A 21,833-nucleotide genomic window follows, 5' to 3' on the forward strand; every position below is an offset into this window, starting at 1 on the left:
AAAAGACCTAAACTTTGGTATAAAATAAATTTAATACAAACAAAAGGAATCCGTCCGACGGGGGACACATCAAAGGAAAAACAAAATTGTTTTGTTTATTTAATTCCGATCATTTTCATATTTATCAACCTTTTAAACCTTCTCTGGACCTCCACAAATAATTCAAGACCAAAATTAGCCAAATCGGTCCGTCCAGCCGTTCTCGAGTTTCAGCGAAACTAACGAACAGCAGTTCATTTTTATATATGTATATAGATAACTGTTTCAAAATAGATGTATAAGGTGATGCTTCTAAGAATACCTTGGAACCTAATATATCAGAAGTCGCGGTTGTCAGATAAAATTGATGGTCTGTGAAAATATTCAAGATAAGAAATAAAACGTAAATCTTAACAGGAGGTTCGTATCTCGTGGATGTCACCCGCATCACTGTCATATGTCGGACCCCAACATTATTTGCATTGAGTTACAACTTATCTGCTGCGACCCACGATATTTTATTAAAATGTTTCGAATTAAACGAATATGCTTCTTTTTCCTTTCTCGTCGAAGGGTTTGAATTATAGTCGGAGGTAGTATACATATTTTATATTGAGGGTCGTTTTTTAGCCACACGCAAAGATACCTGAGAATTTATTATATTGCATCAATTTCGATTATCAATAAAAAATTCTCCCACAATAATAGTTTGTATGTAAATAAATAAAAAGCACTAAGTAAGCTAAACTAAGTTTTATTCGGTCTAATTGTAATTTACTTCGTAGATATATTTTCCTGATGTTTTAAAAATTAACTATAGGTTGGATTCTTTAAAATTTTCACAATTAAAAGCGATCAGTCGTTTTCTTTAATTTATGATTACGAATACCTTAAAGAGTCGCTTTTCACATCGGGTAGGGTATACCCATAACCCTATACAGTTTTTAATGCTAATAAATTTTCTAAAATATTTGTAATCCTAGCAATATCTTATTCAAAAATACAAACTCATTAAAATGATAATTATATAATATGATAATTATGTATATGACTATCGTATTTGTGATTAAGAACTAGCATACACAGATATTAAGGCTAAAACATAGTTTTAAGAACGACATAGATGAAAAATATACCTTTGAAGCAGATTACATCTATATCCTTCGTGTACATACAAGTTTGGTACATTATTTTAACGGTCACGTCAGCGAAGACGTTAAAACACATTTACATAAGTAGATCCTACACATACATCTCAGGTGTCGAAACAACGAGGATTGAATACTAAATGTTGGTGGGGAGTAACCCGCATCACGCGCCTATATTGAATTCTCTACCAATTGATACTTTGTCACCTTCAGGAACGCAGGAAGTGCGACAGGATATCTTGTCATATTACATCATCGCTAAAAAGACATTGTATTGTTTAAAGGGTGCTCATTTGTATGCTCATTTCCTATTACGTGTAAGCAGCTTCATTTAAAAGAGATATATAAAAAAAAACAAGCCGATTTGCCGTCCAATTAAAAGTAAAAATGGAAAAGCGAGATCAAATAGCAGTGTTACTCGTTACTACGTATAGTCTATTTTTAGATCGACACACAATAATCGATAGCACCCTATGGCAGAAAATGCTAATGGTACGTACGTACATTCAGTTCGAAAAAAATGAAGTGGAAACATAACAGTTTATTGATATTAATTTCATTGAAAAAATCAGATGAATTATGTATCAAGCACACTGTTTAAAGTTTACATAGCGTACTTGTAACGATTCAGATAATATCAATGGCAATTGATATTATCTGAAACGGACCTCAGAGAATGAAACCTAAGCTTGAGTCTCTACAGCTCATCCGATTCCAATTAAGCATGCCCTAAGAAACGACAGCTGAAAAAATAACGCCATTTTGAAATCGAAACATTCAATCTTTTCCATTGTTACCCTTGCATTTGTATTTCATTCTGTAACACTTTTCCAGTGAAGCATTTTATAACACACGCAAAATATTTCATATAAAGCGAAATGCGTTCTTAGGAATTTAATTTTGATGAAGCGTGAGCACGCCTGGTTTAGTACACGACAAGAGTTATTAAAATATTTCAATTTGGATCCAACCCGAGTTTGAACCGATACCAATTATGACAGATTTTTATATTGTTTTTTTCTGAAGGAAATATGTTATTTAATCGGCATTACATTTAACTTAAAAAATAAATTTCCAATTCTAGACTACAAAATTTATGTTTTGTTACTGGTCATTAAAAACTATGTATTTAAATGTTTGCTCGCGTAATACAAGTCGTATGTTGTAACTCAATATACAGTGACTCGTAACCTTCACAAAGGAAGCTCAAATGAAATTAAACTGTCCGTTGATTGACGAAGGGAACCGTTGTCCACAATAATTATGTTTCAGAGGAAACGTGTAAGATGAGAGCTCCTCGTGTATTCTAACAATTTATTTCTTCTACGATGCTACATTATACGATATGAAATTACGACTATAGAGAAAATTACCATCATTATTTGTTTTTTTTAAAGTAATAATTTCATATCCATAATCTATATATATGAAAATGAATTGCTGTTCGCTAGTCTCGCTAAAACTCGAGAACGGCTGGACCGATTTGGCTAATTTTGGTCTTGAATTATTTGTCCAGAGAAGGTTTAAAAGGTAAATAAATATGAAAATGCTCGGAATTAAATAAAAATAACAATTTTGTTTTTCCTTTGATGTGTCCCCCGTCGGACGGATTCCTTTTGTTTGTTTTAAGTATATTTTATACAAACGTTTAGGACTTTTATTTATAGATTGAGGCACTACGAAGTCTGCCGGGTCAGCTGGTTGGAAATAATTACAGCTGATAAGTCCTGTTCTATGATTCTTTATACGGAGATGTTACAGTGTTCTATGTTCTTCTTTCAAATTTGTATATTGGTATTGTCCCTGACTATTCTACCAGGCTTTCATTAAGTACAAACAAGTATACAACAATTGAAAAGCTACTAATTCCGAGCACCCATTGACGAAGAATACAATGGCACTGTCGTAAGACAAACGGATGCAGCCATTTGACTTGTTGACTTCAATTAGGTAACTTAGCGTTACCCTCATCTTAGGGCATCTATGAATAGTATCTTTTTATATATAATGTAAACCTTACCTGCCTTTTTTAAGGAAGGTTTTTAACTAAGTTTTTTCTAATTTCATCAGGGCAGGTGGTCGAGCACAGTATCAGCCAGCAGGGGTCAAATTTGCTAACAACTGCCCGAGCTCCTCCGAAGGAGACCTAACAGCTCAATAGCAGCTGCTTCGCAAATATATTCGAAGTCGTCGTGGCCTAAAGGATAAGACGTCCGGTGCATTCGTGTTGAAGCGATGCATCGGCGTTCGAATCCCGCTGGCGGGTACCAATTTTTATAATGAAATACGTACTCAACAAAATATGTTCACGATTAACTTCCACGATGAAGGAATAACATCGTGTAATAAAAATCAAACCCGCAAAAATTATAATAAGCGTAGTTACTGGTGGTAGAACCTCTTGTGAGTCCGCGCGGGTGGATACCACCACCCTGCCTATTTCTGCCGTGAAGCAGTAATGCGTTTCGGTTTGAAGGGTGGGGCAGCCGTTGTAGCTATACTTGAGACCTTAGAACTTATATCTTAAGGTGGGTGGCGCATTTACGTTCTAGATGTCTATGGGCTCCAGCAACCACTTAACTCCAGGTGGGCTGTGAGCTCGTCCACCCATCTAAGCAATAAAAAAAAAACTAATACCGGATCGGAATCGCGACCTGCTGAGAAGAACCGGCGAGAAACTCGGCGGGCTGATGTGTAGATTAGGCTGTACGTCGAACTCTTTGGCAAGTTCGACGAGTACGGCTACCAAGGTCTTTAAGCCTGCTCCTAGTGCTAGAGCTGCAGGTGTTTATTAATAGTCTTAGTGGATCAGATGGATCCGTTAATCCGATGACCGGCTTCTGTGTAAGCCAGAGTCGCGGATTTATCAGCGGCGGCAACAATGGGGCGATTATCTAGACTTTCTAGACGCATGGCCTTACCGAAGTGCCGTTCCGACGCTCTGACTTCAGGTGTTTCCTGATGGATTCAAGGCCCAGATGGTTATGTAGGTCAACCTTCCTTAAGAAGCACGGTGCTCCGACGGCTAACCTCAAAAACGTGATTGGAGGGATTGGAGGGTGTCTATGTGGGCCCGCCGCCTTAGCGAACACCACACTCGCGTAATACATTACGTATGATTATATGCAAGTTTTTTAAAGGGTCACTTTGTTACGAAGACACATTTTATTCCTTACAAATCATGAGATAGTCTGCCGAGGATATACGCGGTATGGTCGTAAACAGACTTAGTGTGGGCGGAATATCATGGATGCATCCAGGATGAATCGCAGATACTTGACCTTCCTGGCTCGGGCCAAAGAGAGTGATCATGGTTGTAAGATTCCTACGTCTAATGCAGGAAGAGATTCGCATTGATCTTTCCTACCTGTAATATAAAGCTGTGATATGAGCTTACTAAAAATTTAATAAAAACTTAACGATTTTCAAGTAATTAAGTATTTAAAGTTTGGCCTTCCAATTAGGTGCCTTCTTATACTGTAATTAACGAACTCTTCCCGAATTAATACTTAAGCCTTTCATGAAAATTTTGATTCATAACAAGTTTCTACTCCCCCCATATCTTGACTACCCTTATTCACAACTCGTGATTTGATTATCTTGTTAACGGTTTACGCCTATCGGAACTTTGTGTGAGTTCATTTTTACGCAATTTTTTTCCCTTTACTTTGTAGATTTTTTACTATTTTCCAGAGAAATGAATTTGTTATTAGATAAGAGGTTTAATTTACACATATATTATCTTAATTACGAAAAACGTTGCGAATGACGATAGTGCAGTTAGAACATAGAAACTAATCTATCTGTTTTTATTTCATGTGGGCATTTGTAACATCAGCTTATAAACGTTATTTATATGTTTCGGAACGTTATAAGTCTATTCTCGAAACTCTGACTTAAAAGCAATAATGTTTAAAACATAAAATATTCCAATACAAATTGATTTGCTATTTCTAGACTTCAGGTCGTGGATGTAACGCATCATTCTTGTTGAACGCGCAGTGAGCTTTGCATGTCCACGCAACAATGGCAAAAAACTTGATAGAAAATACGATAGAATTATACTGGTTTTTGGTATCTGGCTGTACGGTATGGGATGGGCATGGGATACTATGGACCCATATAGTAGGTGGAGCATAACCGAACAAAATATAAACATATAATAATAATAAAACTCTTCAATAATAAATACATATAAACAACGAATAAAATAACCGTGTTCAGTATGTCTTACTCATAGCTGCCCGATTTCGCATGAATACAGTGCTTAAATTTTACAGTATTTATATGTTGCATATCTATCTAGATTTAATTTAAAACTAAATGATTATTCCTTCAAATTTAGCGAGCTTCCCATTTAAACCTACACTCTCTAGTTCCTAATTGAAAATTTGAAAAACCCTCATATATGTCTACATTCATTTCTAACCAGAAGCGGTTACATGTAATTTTGTGAAAATGACAGACTTCCATACAACCGTTGTTCATCCCTTATTCAAGTTTGTAGGCCCAGCGGCTTAGGTTCTGCGTTGATGAATCAGTCAGTCAGTCAGTCAGTCGGGACTATTCATTATATATGTATGGATTGATAAAACTAGAGGGGCGGTCTGAAAGTGCTGCGTAGATTTCTAGTTTATTATTCAGGGCAATTAAGTGCGTGGTTTGTAAATACATAGATTTAAATACCGCTGATCTGAAGTCCAATCCTTGTATTTTATTATTAGACGTTATGAAAAAAAAAGAATAATAATAATCAATGAAAACGAATGACTTGTTTATCTCGCTGTTTTAAGGGCTAGTGTACTGGATCATTGTACCACGTTGACCGGGTTCGAATCCATTCAAGAGCTAGAATCTTTGTCAACTAAATCAACTATAATGCATGCCTATCACTTAGGAGAAATCCGTAACAACCGATCTACATCTATGTAAAACAATTTAGTTTCAAAACAATTTTACCCATAATAGAAAGTGAGCAATTTAAATACTATCCAGTTATGAATGGCCAACCAAGTGAGTCACAGTTAACAACCAGATGGTCAGGATTACAATTCTGATTCACGATCATTTATCGCATCTGTTAACTGTGTTATGCAAATCGAAACAATATGTAAGAATTATGCACTTAGCCGTATCACAGTTGCACAGCGAGAGTAAATTACCCTAATAAGCTCAAAGCTTTAAAATAAATATATCTTGAATGTAAATTTTGTATAGACAGCAATAATTTTCTGTACAACATAAATGAGGACCTACTATATAGTAATTCTCTAGTAGTGTTTGTAAGAAGAATTTATGTCTTCGTTCGTATTATTATATTCCCAATTAACAGGACGTTTTCGTAGATTGTGTATCTACGGAACAAATACGAGATAAATACGCAACCGGTTTTCGTAAATGTCAACAAACTTACAACCACCGCAACGACTAAACAACTTAAAACGAACTAATTCATAACAACGGCTACTCAGCACTATAAGTTTTAATTATGAGGTAATATACTAAATTACTGTATGCAGAAAACTTTTGAGTGCCAACTTCAAAAACTTGTCTTGTTCCGTTTTTATGTAACATAAAGTTTAAGTATACCTGAGAGAGATCTGCGTCTTCCTTCAACTTTTCAGCGACAGTCATCTTCCTGTCAGCCACAACGAGTCCGACGCACATCACTAGTAACAAAATACACGGCCCCATAATTGCAAGAAAACATCCAAATTTTCACAGCACACTCGCGGAGTACATGTGCGGTATTCGGAGTTCGGACGGGCGAAGGTAGGGAATGCGCGGCGGTAAATGCCGGGTGGAGAGTCGAGGCAACGCGTTGACGCACTCAGATCGTGTTTCTTTCCCGCTCCCTCACGGTGCGACCGTTGTTATTACTGGTCATCATCGTGACCGTTGGATTTCGAATAATGATCACGAATTATTGATGGCTTTAAAATATTTCGTTTCTATTATTAGTAAGATTAATAAGGCCACTCGTTAAAATGTAATTCGGAGATTAAACAAAAAACACGAAATAGAGATGTTCAGTTTATAATTTAATAACTATGCTACAAATGTTTTTTTTTATGATTGAGAGATTACTAGTGGCCCGAAGGCCTTTCCTGTTTCACCAGGACAGGTGGGCGAGCAAAGGCTCAGCCAGGAGGGGTGGGATTTGCTAACAGCTGCCCCAGCGCCTCCGAAGGAGACCTAACAACTCAAGAGCAATTGCTTCGCGAATGAATCTACTACAGGATCGGAATCGCGACCCGCTGAGAAGATCCGGCGAGAAACTCAGCGGGCTGATGCATGGGCTAGGTTGCACGTCGACCTCTTTGTCGAGTTCGACGAGTACGGTTACTTGGGTCCCTAAGCCTGCTCCTAGTGTTAGAGCTGAAGGCATCTAATGCAAAGGTTATTGGATCTGATGGATCCGTAAGGACGTGTCTAGGGCGTCAACGGTGACTGGCTCCTGCACGATCAGGATTCGGTGAGTAGTCAGCGGCGGCAACGATAAGGCGATTATCATGACGCATAGCCTTACAAATGATTTAGTTCAGTACACGAATCTTAACGATACCCACGAAATTTCTATTAGATGGTTTAATTACTACAATAGTTAAACACGAAAGCGTACGCAATTATGTCGAACCGAAAGAAACTTTATCAATTGCTTGTCTCGCAGTGGTTCGCCAACACACACTCTAACTTCAAATATAACTTTGATTAACTTAAAGCTATGAATGAAATGACAATGAGAATCTCTGATTATAATATTATTGTATAACACAAAAAAAAGTGTCTTAATATTTTATCTACTGTAGAACGCCATTGAGTTTTTTTTTAAATAAGAGTAATCCGATTGTTATCTCATCTTATAGAAACAGGATTGGTTTTTTTCGTCGTTTCGTGTTTATACCTGCTCGTCAAAAGCCGGCTCCATCGTTTCTATACGACGTGACGGAAACCGATTATTGCCCATTGTTTCCCCGCCGTCGTGGTGATTCTTACTTTCTACGCATTTTATTTTTTATCATTATTGTCGTATCGCTATTTTCTTATTGTACTAAAATCACCGTGAAAGTAACACTTCTATTTATCTCCCAATTGTTGGTTGCCAGTTAAAACGATTAAGAGCTCTTTGCGACTGTCAAGCTCTGTGTGGTTTCTACCCGATCCTGTAGACCGAATGGTAAGCAGTCGACGTCACCCTAAGCACGTCAGTACGGATCCTCCCGATCCATTAACGGTGCTTTTAGGTACCACAAGCACCGGTCGCCGTCCTCGCCGAGCCCGTCGCTTTCGACGAAGGGCTCGACGAGCTAATTAACCCATAGACACAGCCCACTGAGTTTCGTGCCGGATCTTCTCAGTGGGTCGCGTTTCCGATCCGGGGGTAGATTCTGCGAACCACTGCCCTTGCTAGGGCCAGTGTTAGCAACACTCCCGGTTTGAGCCTCGTGAGCTCACCTACACGTCAAGGCGAAGCTGAAATAGCCTCTCAAGGCTATCAGCATGGGTAGGGAAAAATGTCTGATTAGTATTCAGATTTGTTTGCAAATTTATTGTAATTAGATGATGTATAAGATGTTTGTAATTTATACATCCGTATCTACAGAAAGGTAAGTTTTTTGTTTAGGAAGGAAGGATTACTGGTGGCCCGGGATTTTCCCAGTTTCACCAGGATAGGTGGGCGAGTACGGGCTCAGCCATGAGGGATGAGATTTGGTAACAGCTGCCCGAGCGCCTCCGTGAGGAGACGTACTTAACAACTCAAAGGCAGCTGCTTCGCGACTGAAATGTAATAAAGTATTAGAAACTTCGGAAACAATAGAATAACAATAAAAAACGTGACAACAAATCGTAAAAGTAGTTCTAAATTAATAGGCTGCAATGTTGTAATCAGGGTAACATAAAAATTGACTAATTTAATTATATATTTTTATGCAAGAGTGATAAAAATGTACATATTTTTTTTTAGATTTAACTTTACATAGATAGTAGACATCACAAAGTGAGTGCCACTTTCGACCTGGAGACATGATATAGAAGCCTCAATTTTTATTGAGTATTAATAAAATTGTCCCACCTATTAAACCAGAACGCACGACAGCGCCAGAACACATGACTGCCGCCCCGCCTATCGATAGAAATAAACGAGGCTAACTGTCCGGATTCGAAATGCACCTTGCCACTGGTAATTATGCAAATTTATAAAAAATTCGATCTGTCTGTTTTAATCACACAAGACGTTATTTTTTCATCGTACGTGCTTACTGAGCACATGTTAGCTACGTGTTATTTAGAAAAATTAGTAAATTCCTGAAATTTGGGACATGGTGGTGTACTCGATAAAAATTGTATCGAACATCTGTATAATATAGATCAGGCGTCTTATCCATTTGGCCACGGGTTCTTACGAACTATAGCTATAGGTATAATATTTGAAAGGCTAAGGAAATTCTGAGAAATTTATATTTTCTGTGATTTTAAACACAAAAACTTATGAAATTTATAACACTCGTTTACAAATTAAGACAGATTTCATCGCAAAACATGTTTGACGAGTTAGATATAAAAGCGACATAAAATGCATTCAAATCGGTCGTTAAAATAACATGACAATGTTCATATTGTAGACCTATCAATCAGGCACACAAAGCGTTTTACCGTGCATTTCAAATGAAGCTCTTTGATGTCGGCTATCCCATTAGTGAAATTGCAAAGAAACTAAACCTACTGCATGACGTCAACACAGGCTTACTACTGAATTAACTTCCCAATGTCTTATTCCAATAAAGTAAGATACATTTTCAATAAAATACACTCTCGTGTATTTTCATTTAAATACACTCCTAATAGTTCCCGTCAGAATAATTATTGCACTTGCATTATTATAGAAGCAGAGTTACAAATTAATGATAAGTATATTTAAATAATAGAGACAGTTATGTCGATTTTAAAGTCTATGTGTGATTGCACAGGATACAAGACCTTATCATTGCGTTAATAGGGGCGGATACGAGTCCCTTTGTGCAAGTAAAAGCAAATTCTGCTTTGGATCTGGTATTTCGATGTGACCTTTTGAAATTAGGTTCGTATCGTAGTTCGTACTACCTATTCGGTAAATTTATTTTACCGATGCGAATTTTAATTGGACTGATTTTAGTTCTGTACATTGTTTTCCTATTATTGATTGTATCGTCTAACAAAATTCATCAAGTAAAACACTAACTGAAATGCATTTGTGATTAAAAACAGTTAAAAATTCTGAAGCATAACGTCATAACTGATAATAACAAAAATTAATGGTATGCCGATTTACAATCACTTATCTTTTCTTTTGGGATTGACTTTTAGACTACAATATTAAATAAATCATTTAAGAAATGCTATTCAAAAACTTTATGCGTACTTTATTCTATTATAATCGATACTCTCCTTCCTATTCTATTTGACACACCCTTACTTATAATCTAAGCAGAGACGTGGACAGTTCACCTATTTCATGAACATACGGTTGCTAAGCCAGCTACTCGTACAGAACGAGCTATGCTCGGTTGAAGCTTGTCTTAAATATATAAGCAAAACAGGATTCAGAAATTAAGCAGATAACTGCAATGATATAACTCATAAAACAGTAAGTTGAAGTTTTTTTTTTCCTTTCTTTAGCACTTTTGATCAGTCGCCAAGATTATAATCAGGTGAGTTGCGAGAGATCATGATTTGGAGGGGTAGAGCCAATGCTCTCTCTCGCCTTAGTAGGAAAGCACGTCAGCTCTCTTGAGTCTTCTAATCGGCTATGGCTGCGAGGGCATACTGGACAATGGGTTTGGGTGAACTGTCAAACGTAAGTTGGCTGAGTATCGTTTAACTTTATCCAGTATGTTTGGATTTCTAAGTAAGTAAGTTTCTAAGTAAGTCGCTTCATTAGGATCACTGCTACAACTGAGGAAGGCTGCATCATCGGCAAAGGTTGCTACAGCTATATCTAGTATATTATATATAGCTATAGCTATATCTGTGAATGGGGTAGACCACTAGTAAACAAAATTTACATGACCGGACCAAGTACGGAGCCTTGGGGCACTCCGACTCTGTAGGCAAAAAGAGAAAATCTGGTATCACAGAGCTTGACGTGAAACTTTCTTGCAATGAGATAAGACTCTACCAGCAAAAAGTAAGAATGTGGAAGGTACTTTTCAATTTTGTAGAGCAGACCTTGATGCTAAACCCGGTCAAAAGCTTGTTGTACTCCTTCCTCTCCAGACAATATCTTATTGTACAATACACACTGTGTACCTGCTCTATGGTTGAGTGGTGTTTCTGGAAGCCAAATCGGTGACCAGGTATTAAATGGCTCATATCTAGACAAGGGGATAATCGTGCCGAGGTGATCCTTTCCCACAACTTTGACCTAAAACCGCCATCAGGCTAATAATAATAATAAGAAGAGACCTCATTAGGCAGTTTACCAGGCTTTTGGATCATAACAATTTGAGATGTTTTCCCGAGTGGAGCGAAATGCGAGTAAGTTGAAGTGGCATTTTTTTCCTACCTAATCGTTGGTTATCTGCGGACTGTTTCAGTGACCATTGATCATCCTTTAGGTGATTAGGTGGGTCGTATGCTCGTTTGAGTACGACAACAAAAAATAATAGTACATCTTCTGAAATTTTTTGGGTACCCGCGCTAACGAGATAAAGCTAAAAATGGAAAAGATTCGCTAAACATTTACAAATTCTCAGTTTCAATAATAATCCAATATTAATTTATAACTCAAAAAAAGCTTTTTTTTTTCAAGTTTATAACATAAATAATTGAATTTTATTATTACATTGATAAATAAATGTTTTTTGAGCAATACTTGTGTCGAATATTACCGAAACCTATTAATATTTTAGTCAAGCTTCTTACCGTAAGTCGGTTGGCTCACACTAACTCCTTAAAGCACAAACTTTTCACTGAAGTTAAAACTTTTAGCTAGTCGTACTTTGAAAGAGGTGGAAATATTAAGTTTATTTCAGTTAGTTAAAATGCTCTAGACGTTTGAATAGGTAAGTTATTCCTGTAGGATTAAGTCGTGCTTAATACAAATTATTAAGCTGTTGTTGATTAGTGGAGAAGCTAGTCTAGCGAGTATTAAGCGATTATTGTACTTTATAGAAAATCATAATATAAGTAATGCCGCCTATCACAATTTAACATAATTTGGTTTAAATTTATTTTATAGTTCTAGCTTCATGAGTATTTTATAGTAGGGGAGCCCACGATGCTAAATGGGGATATACTCGAGCGTCATAGAGACCTATTGGGACGCAAAGCTTAGATGCTAAGAAAAAAAAATGCTATGTAATGTATACGTTTTCATTGGTGGGGGGGGGGAACGGTAATAGATTTTCAAAAATGTAAAAAAATACTGTTGCATGGACATAATCGAGCGCGTCAGATATTGATAGCATCAATGTCCTACATATTTTTAATAATATATGTATGTTAATCTGATCGTTTGCATGGCGGGGGTGGTCGCACGTAAGGGATGAAAATGAAAAAAATAATTTTAATCGAGCGCGTCAGATTTTCTAGGGGGGTGTTAAGTGAACCTAAGAAAAAGCTCTCATTCAATAATCTGACGATTTCGATGTGACGCAAATTCGTGGCCATTATTATAATGGGCAAAAATTTTTGAAATACTCGAGCGCGTCAGATTAAGATATACATATATGGTTCATCTCCTAGACGTGCTGTCTCATAATCTGACGATTATCTAGAGGGATTTGCCTAATATAATAAAAAAAAACATTTTTAAACCATTGGCCTTAATTAATTGAAAAGCATATAGGCTCAAAACATTCTCCACCACATCAAAACAATCGTGTATCAAGGTAGAGGATTAAGGAGTTAGATAGAATTATTATTACTTAATAAAAAGAGAAAGCTTTTTTATTATTGTAGAGAGATAAATGAACAGTTAGGAAAATTAATAATAAAATTGAAAGTTAAATTAAATTAATTTTTTTTCTCGATTATTTAATACAAAATTTAATTTTTATGTGTTTCAATTATCAATTCCAGTGCGTCCCGGAAATATTCTAAATATCTGGTGAATTCAAAATTTCAAAGTAAAGCATAGTAGGGTAGTAGAGAAAAAAATATAGAGGAAAATTTTAATAAATAAATACAATACTATGACAGACGACTAATAAAGAAAAAAATAGTAGCTCGAAGTAAGTGGGTTAATTACTATATACATTTTTTAATTCTGTTTAATTCAATTATGTTTATTCAATTAATTATCTAAATAAGAAATGAACACAAAAATGTGATTAATTAAACAAAATACTTATTAAATAAAGTTAGCTTGAACGCTAAGGTAGAACATAGTGACGGGTCATTTCAAGTTATGTACGCCTTGTACACTTGCAATTTGTACATTTAACTTTTACATAACTAGCCTGCTTCCTTAACTTTGACAAGTTGAAAAGTAACTCGTTTTGCGATAACTAAGTGTAGAAAACATTTAGTTTGTACAGTTTTCTTGAAACTGACCCAATTTTCACTTTCATTTATTGAGCTGAGTAATAAAATAAAACATTTACATATTAACACAGTCTGATGTAATTATAAAAATAGAGCCTTGAAAACAATACATGTTTTCGTGTAAATATTAAAATGTACAATGACGTACGAACGCTAAAATTGTTATTTATCGATCACATAAATGAATGGCATTGAAGAAACAATATATTGTCAAAATTCCTTGAAACGATAGCGAGTCACAGGTGGTTTTAATTATTTATTCGTACAAAGCGACAGTGTTTTTTCAATCAGACACCCGATTTTGACCCTGATTTTATTGAAATGATTTCATACTTTTTATAATCTACTATGAATCTTTACTTCAAGTTATCATCTGCTTTTTTCTATTTCATGTGTTAGCAAAGCTTTCGGTTAGTCTATAGATTATGAGAGTATTGGACTTTATGAGATTGAGTTGTCTGTCCCTTCCGCAACTAGTGGTACTTTTTCTCCTACCTATGCTGATAGCCTTGAGAGGCTATTTCAACTTCACCCTAACGTGTGTAGATGAGCTCACGGGGCTCAAACCGGAGTGTTGCCAACACTGACCCTAGCAAAAGTATTGCTTCACAGAATCTACCACCGGATCGGAAACGCAACCCACTGAGAAGATCCGCCGAGAAACTCAGTGGGCTGTGTCTATGGGCTAATTAACTCGTTGAGCCTTTCGCCGCAAGTGACGGATTCGGCGTGGACGGTGACCGATGCTTGAGGTGCCTAAAAGCACCGTTAATGGATCGGGAGGATCCGTAATGTCGTGCTTTATGCGACGTCGACTGTTTACCATTCGGTCTACAGGATCGGGTATGTAACCATAGTACAAGGTGCAACTGGAGAATCATTTAATTCATTGCAATTAAAAAGAGAAAACGATGCGTGAACACAAACATAGCGAACGACAAATAAACATAGTAAGTACCCCATAAATATTCGTTTGATTTAAATTATAAATCTAAGATATTATCTAATCGTATAACATTTCTAAATATCTCATATATAATAATCTAAAGTAAAGGCTTAAATATATATTGAACATGGGTATCCTTCTTTACATTACCATCAAATAACCAGAAACAGCTTACTAATCATATTGAACAATAAAAAATCACAATCAATCAAAACAAAGCGGTGATGGTATTTCACATTGAAACTACATTTCTCAGTAAATCTTGATTTCACAATACAAATTCATTCAAGCATCCACGCTTCGTTACCAGGAAAACAAATTGGGACATTCATCAACCATGTTAACTTAATTAAGAATGAGCGGTTTAACTTTAATCTTGTAATGAATCCCGCGAAACTCCTATAATAAACAAGTAACTAATCGACAGAATAACTAAATCAAAAAATCTTTAACCGGTCTATTTACAACCATAAAACATATTTCAATTGTTTTAGTTATAATACTTTATGACAATATTTAGTGCACAATGAAATCTTTTAGAGGTTGTAATATTTCAATTTGTATAACTGCACTAGCGGTTCTGGAATATTCACCCTGAAAAAAAACTTAAGCAAGATTGTCCACCAACTACCAAGTCTATTTGGTTTTTAGTTTTAACTTATCAGATGCTATAGTAGGCATTCCCTTGGCTTGGCCCCTGGCGTTGCTGATGTACATGAGCGATGGGAAAATAATAATCTAAGAGACCTCAGCTACACCCAAAAAACTGGTCCAGATGTTTAAGGGGAGTTCAGTGACAAACCTACGGAAAACTCCTACGGAAAATTCAAAAACAAAGACAATCTGTAAAGTACACAGTGTACACGCACTGTACCTATAGTAAGATTGTTATTTTTAGTTAAATTTAGGTAATCATGTTAACTTAAAATTGTTAATTAATTAAAATGGTTGGCCCGCTAATTATCATACCGCGATGACAGACTATCTAATGAAAATGTAAAAGCAAAACTTGGCAAGTGACTGTTGCTTATTTAGTTTCACACGACAACGAGTGATGCATACTAAAGTTTTGAATGCTCCAGCCCTATTCTGGCTTCAAGCCAGAACAGTTTGTTCAACCGGCGATCGCTTGCTGGTGATAAAGTCTTCTTTTAGGAGCTTTGATTCATATCAGAGTCTGTGTTTCTTGTGTCAGATAGACAATACAAATTAACAAAAAAACACAAAAATAATGAAAAATGACAAGCGAACTGTCATAAAAAAATCCACAGAACCAATTTAAATTTGAAATATGCCAAAAATTATTAAAAACTTGCTCATTTAGGCCAAAACACAAAATAGTTCAGTACCTATTATTCCTCTTCTGTTTATGGACCGATTTTCTTTTTTTCTCATTAACAAACTTTTGACAAGATACAATTATGAGTAAAAAATAAAAATATTTTTACATACTACGTTTACAAAAAACATTTTCAAAATCAAAATATTTAAAAAAATTACTTAAAAATGACAAAAAATTGAGTTAAGTCATGAACTGAATTCTAGATTTGTAGGAAAATGTCCACAAGTAAGCCAACGCTAGTAATACGATAAAGCGCAATATTTAACCTAATATACCTTTACCATAGCACTACTTATTACAGCTGGGCAGCCAAATTCACCTAATGTTATCTAGCATCCTTTCTTACAAGAACGTATAGGCCACCTTAAGAACTGACATTGTACAATAGTTTGCTAACCGCAACACCAACTGGTACGATATTACCAACCAACCTAGACTTACAATACGCACTGCTACCACAGCTCAAACTGTAGGAAATTAACTAATAAGAATAGGTTTGAGAAAAGAAATTGAATTTTTTCACTGGTGGTAGGACCACTTGTGAGTCCGCACGGGTAGGTACCACCGCCCTGCCTATTTTCTGCCGTGAAGCAGTCATGCGTTTCGGTTTGAAGGGCGGGGTAGCCGTTGTAACTATACTGAGACCTTAGAACTTATATCTCAAGGTGGGTGGCGCATTTACGTTGTAGATGTCTATGGGCTCCAGTAACCACTTAACACCAGGTGGGCTGTGAGCTCGTCCACGCATCTAAGCAATAAAAAAAAAATTAAAAAAAAAACGGAGTTTTTTTTTGTTAAACGACCTAATTTCCTCCATTTAGAAGCCTTTCGTGAATTAGGTCGGGGGTGCCGTTTAAAAAAATCTAACCCCGATAGCTGGGTTTGAACCTCAATACAGTTGCTTTGGTTGATGAGTAAGCCGGACGTTTTACTCATTATGCCGCGGAGACTTCGGTTATCATGTAAGATGACGAAATACTTGTATTGCACAATACCGTCATACCATTTCTCAGACTCCTCTAAAAAGATTAAACAATTCGATGAAACCGGCACAATGCATTTGTTACCAATAACCGCCAATAATACTCCATACCCGATCCTGTAGACCGAATGGTAAATAGTCGACGTCGCCCAAAACACATCATTGCGGATCATCCCAATCCATTAACAGTGCTTTTAGGTACCACAAGTACCGGTCACCGTGCTCGTCGAACCCGTCGCTTGCGACGAAGGGCTCGACTAGTGAATTAACCCACAGACATAGCCCACTGAGTTTCTCACCGGATCTTCTCTGTAGGTCGCGATTCCGATCCGGTGGTAGATTTTGCGAAGCACTGCTCTTGCTAGGGCCAGTGTTAGCAACACTCCGGTTTGAGCCCCGTGAGCTCACCTACATGTTAGGGCAAATCTGAAATAGCCTCTCAAGGCTATCAGCATAGGTAGGAATAAAAAAAAAATACAGTTGCTTTGGTTGATGAGTAAGGCGGACGTTTTACTCATTATGCCGCGGAGATTTCGGTTATCATGTAAGATGACGAAATACTTTTATTGCACAAAACCGTCATACCATTTCTCAGACTACTCTAAAAATATTAAACAATTCGATGAAAGCGGCACAATGCATTTGTTACCAATAACCGCATTCCAAATATTTAATTAATATTTTTTTTTGCACATAATGAAATGAAAAACTCAATACATATATACTCGTATTTATAATAATACTATCACTACGCCGCTCCAGAAGAAGTGTAAAAGAGTGATCGTTATAACTTTGAGTATGTTTTTGCGAAAAGAAAGTCCAAGTAGAATTCTTTGTATGAATGCAATACAAATCGCCCGAAGGCTCGTATATTTCTGTCGACTTGAGGCGTTAGATTAGAGGGCTCTCCGGTTCAAAAGATTTATGACGGCAATACTGACTCAATTCGAGGCGCTTAGAGAGTTTTCATTGCAATCGACCCTTTTGTATTATTTATTGAAATCAACGCTCAAAGATTACTTAACAGCTTATAACAGCTATATTAGCATAATATACTTATAATATATAACAACAACATTATATACAATAATTTTTTTAAGCAATTTCTTGTTCCTCTAAAACTTTATGTGTGAAAAAAAATGTCTTAGTAACTTCAGTAGCAGGAAATATTAACTGCTGTTTTAAAAATATTTAACACACACATAAAATATATTCTATTAATATTATAAATGTAAAAGTTTGTAAGAATGTCTGGATGTAGGTATGTTTGTTACTCTTTCACGCAAAAACTGCTGATGAAACTTTACGATAATATAACTTACACATCTGAATAACATATAGCCTATAATTTATAAAGATATACATAGTGTGAAGAACCTAAAATATAACGATAAGTGCCAAGTAAGTAGGAAAAACAATCTGCCATGTGCGAGCTATTCTGGCGTGTGCTGCAAAAACCGTTGGAGTTAGACGTATGTAATATTAGTATAGTACAGGGTGGCCCATAAGTCCTTTGAAAAGTAAAATTTGAATAAAACGAACAGGGCGCGCGTGAGCGGTGCAGGGGAAGCGGGGGGAGTAACTTCGGTTTCTGGGAATTTAGTCGCGATGGAGCGTTTTACCGGAGCGGACCGTGCGTTTTGTGTGCGCGAGTTTTATAAAAACGACAATTCGGCAACCGTTGCGCGGCGTAAATTTCGAGAACACAAAGGTTTACACAACTTTGACGACACTCCAACTCTTCAAACGATTAAGAATTGGGTTGCTAAGTTCGAGGAGACCGGTTCGACGTTAGATAAACCGCGGTTGGGTCGCCCAAGGACGTCACGTACGGAACAAAACATAGACACAGTGACACAGTCTATTCGCGAAAATCCGACACAGTCAACTCGTAAGCGCGCCAGAGCATTAAACGTATCCAGGACATCGTTACAACGGATTTTGAAGAAAGATTTACATATGCACCCTTACAAAATTCAGTTGGTTCAAGAATTAAAGGAAACTGACGGTATTCAAAGACAAAATTATGCGAATGAAATGTTGAATCGGTTTACTTCCTTCAATAACATAATGTTCTCTGACGAGGCTCATTTCCATCTTAACGGGCATGTTAGTAAACAAAATTGCCGCTATTGGAGCCCCATCAATCCAAAACTTAAGCATCAGAAGCCCTTACATAGTCCGAAAGTGACTGTTTGGGCCGCTATGTCAGCCCATGGTATCCTAGGGCCTTACTTCTTTGAGGATGGCAGAGGGCGCGCAGTTACTGTTACGTCGGAGCGATATGTGGCTATGATCGAAGAGTTTTTCATACCAGAATTGCAAAACTTTTCAGTCTTTAATGCCAGGACGTGGTTTCAACAGGATGGGGCCACTTCTCACACCTCTAACACTGCTATGCCCGTTATCCGTCAACTTTTTCCTGGCAAAGTTATCTCTAAGAGAGGAGACATTTCCTGGCCTCCACGTAGTCCAGATCTGACCCCGATGGATTTTTTTTTGTGGGGCTACCTTAAGGCTAAAGTATACGACACAAACCCGCGGTCAATTGAGGCCCTAAAAGAAAACATCCGCAGAGAAATGACAAGCATTTCAGCAGTGACGTGCCGCGCAGTCATCGACAATTTTAGGCGTCGTTTGCAAGAGTGCCGTGATCGCAACGGATTACATTTAGGAGATGTTATTTTCAAAAAATAATTCCCGTTTTTTAAGCTTTTTATGTAAATAAAAATTTAATTCATAATGTAATTAGTTTTATTTTAATAAATTTTTTTTCATATCAAAGGACTTATGGGCCACCCTGTATTATGGAAATGTTTATCTTAAATGGCTTTACAAAAAAGCCCCTAACAGCATATATCTACTTATCTCTCTTTTATGTGTAAGCCATTATCGCTAAAATAATGAACCTTAAATGCAATAAAAATTGATAATTTATTTCTAACTCATATTTAGTAGTCACAAATTGATTGTTATATGAAAATAAAAACATTTATCGCATCTGGTATTTAAATTAGAAAAACTTTGTATTTTACACTACGTCATTAGTACAAATATTTGAATAGTTGTGACTGAGTGCGCGACGATATGAAAGATGAAGACAGAAAATTCAATAAGATCAATATTAAAAAATTACCGTTCCCGAAACGAAGCGAGGACGGGTTGCCAGTATTTATATACTTTTGAGTGTTTGAAATCTTGGTTCATTTTATTCATAAGCAATAAAAGGGTACTCATTACCAGCTTTACCGTGTTCATTAGATAAATAAGGGCCATTCCGATAGAGGCACCCGTCACGTGCGGACGTGCTCATCGTCCACTCGATCGCCCGGTCTTTGTTCGCCCGGCTTTTGTTAGCCCGGCCATTGTTCGCGCGGCCTGTGTTTGTGGTACATCTGCCGACTAAGTGCTCTTTCTGGAAGTTTTTATTTGTTTTGTTTCCTTTTGTTGTTTCTGTGTTCGTGGTACATCTGCCGACAAAGTGGTTTCCTGCAAGTATTTATTTGTTTTGTTTCTTTTCGTAATTTCTGTTTTGTTGTGCTTTTTCTTTGTCCTGTAGTAATCGCGCCGCATTGCCACCTGTGTTCAATAGAACCGCTCAGGTCCGAGAAGTTGGGGCCTCGCCGCAAGGCGAGTGTTTTCAAGACCCGGGGCCGCCCCACCTGGGTACTCAGCGATCATGGACGCTGTATTCGCGGAATTCCTCCGACTTCGCCACCCACAGCTCGCCTCGGAGTTTTTGGCCTTCAAGGCCAATCACACTGCGAGCCCTCTCGAGGACTCCGCCGCGCTCGCTGCTCCTGCGTCGCCTGTACCTGCGTGCAGAGCTTCTGCATTGAGCACCGCAGCCTCTGTCGTGCCTGCCGCTCCCGTGTCGCCTATACTGGCGAGAAAAGCTGCTGCGTCGTCCGCCGTGACCATCGTTTCAGCTGAGCGATCATCCGCGGCCTCCGTCGCGCCCTCTAAAACACCTACACTTGCTCGTAGGTCGCCTGCACCCGCCTCCTCGTGCTCCGACTCTGACTCGGACATGGAGGTCGACCTCGCCCCCGCCTCATCGACGGATGGATTCACCCTGGTACAGAAGGGTAAGAAGCGTGCCGCGGAGTCTCGAGCTCCCGCGGCCGCTAAAATTAGCAAAGCCGTGAACGCGTCGCGCCCCCGCCCTCAGACTCCCGTTGCGCCCCCAGCCCGTGCCACTCCGTCGCCGCGTCCGGTGGCACAAAATAAAACCCAGACCCCTCCCCCGGTTATCCTTCAGGAGAAGGCAGCTTGGGATCGAGTTTGCCTGGCCCTTAAGGCCAAAAATATAAATTTCACGAATGCCCGTAACCTCGCGAACGGCATTCAAATTAAGGTTCAAACACCCGACGACCATAGGGCCCTCTCTTCTTACCTCCGTAAGGAGCGTATAAGTTTCCATACGTATACGCTCCAGGAGGAGCGCGAACTCCGCGTTGTAATACGCGGAATCCCTAAAGAGTTAGATGTAGAGCTCGTAAAAGCCGACCTGTTAGAACAAAGCCTACCAGTGAATTCTGTGCACCGTATGCACACCGGTCGCGGTAGGGAGCCATATAATATGGTTCTAGTCGCTCTCCAGCCTAACCCCGAGGGTAAGAAAATCTTTAACACACAGACCGTCTGTAGGCTCTCTGGTATCGCTGTCGAAGCCCCCCATAAAAAAGGCACTCCTAGCCAGTGCCATAACTGTCAATTGTACGGGCACTCTTCCCGTAACTGTCACGCGCGCCCCCGATGTGTTAAGTGTTTGGGCGATCACGCCACGGCCCTCTGCGCTCGCGACCAAAAAACCGCGACGGAACCGCCTAGCTGCGTCCTGTGTCGAACACAGGGTCACCCCGCGAATTACCGTGGTTGCCCCCGAGCCCCTAAAATAAATCGCCGCGT

The 21,833-nt window shown here is 38.0% G+C and overlaps 1 protein-coding gene across 2 annotated transcripts in view; it reads right to left on the minus strand.

The window, feature by feature from the left end:
- Positions 1-6,957, minus strand: part of LOC101745995 (fasciclin-1) — a 69,338-nt gene extending 62,381 nt beyond the window's left edge. For both annotated transcript variants that reach the window (XM_004923990.4, XM_012688586.4), the window contains exon 1: positions 6,717-6,957. In XM_004923990.4, the coding sequence (XP_004924047.2) occupies positions 6,717-6,821 (105 nt within the window). In that variant the 5' untranslated portion in view covers positions 6,822-6,957. The remainder of the gene's footprint in view (positions 1-6,716) is intronic.
- Between the last annotated feature and the right edge of the window lie 14,876 nt (positions 6,958-21,833).

The sequence above is a fragment of the Bombyx mori genome, chromosome 9, assembly GCF_030269925.1.
Source record: "Bombyx mori chromosome 9, ASM3026992v2".
In the NCBI taxonomy this organism is placed as follows: domain Eukaryota; kingdom Metazoa; phylum Arthropoda; class Insecta; order Lepidoptera; family Bombycidae; genus Bombyx; species Bombyx mori.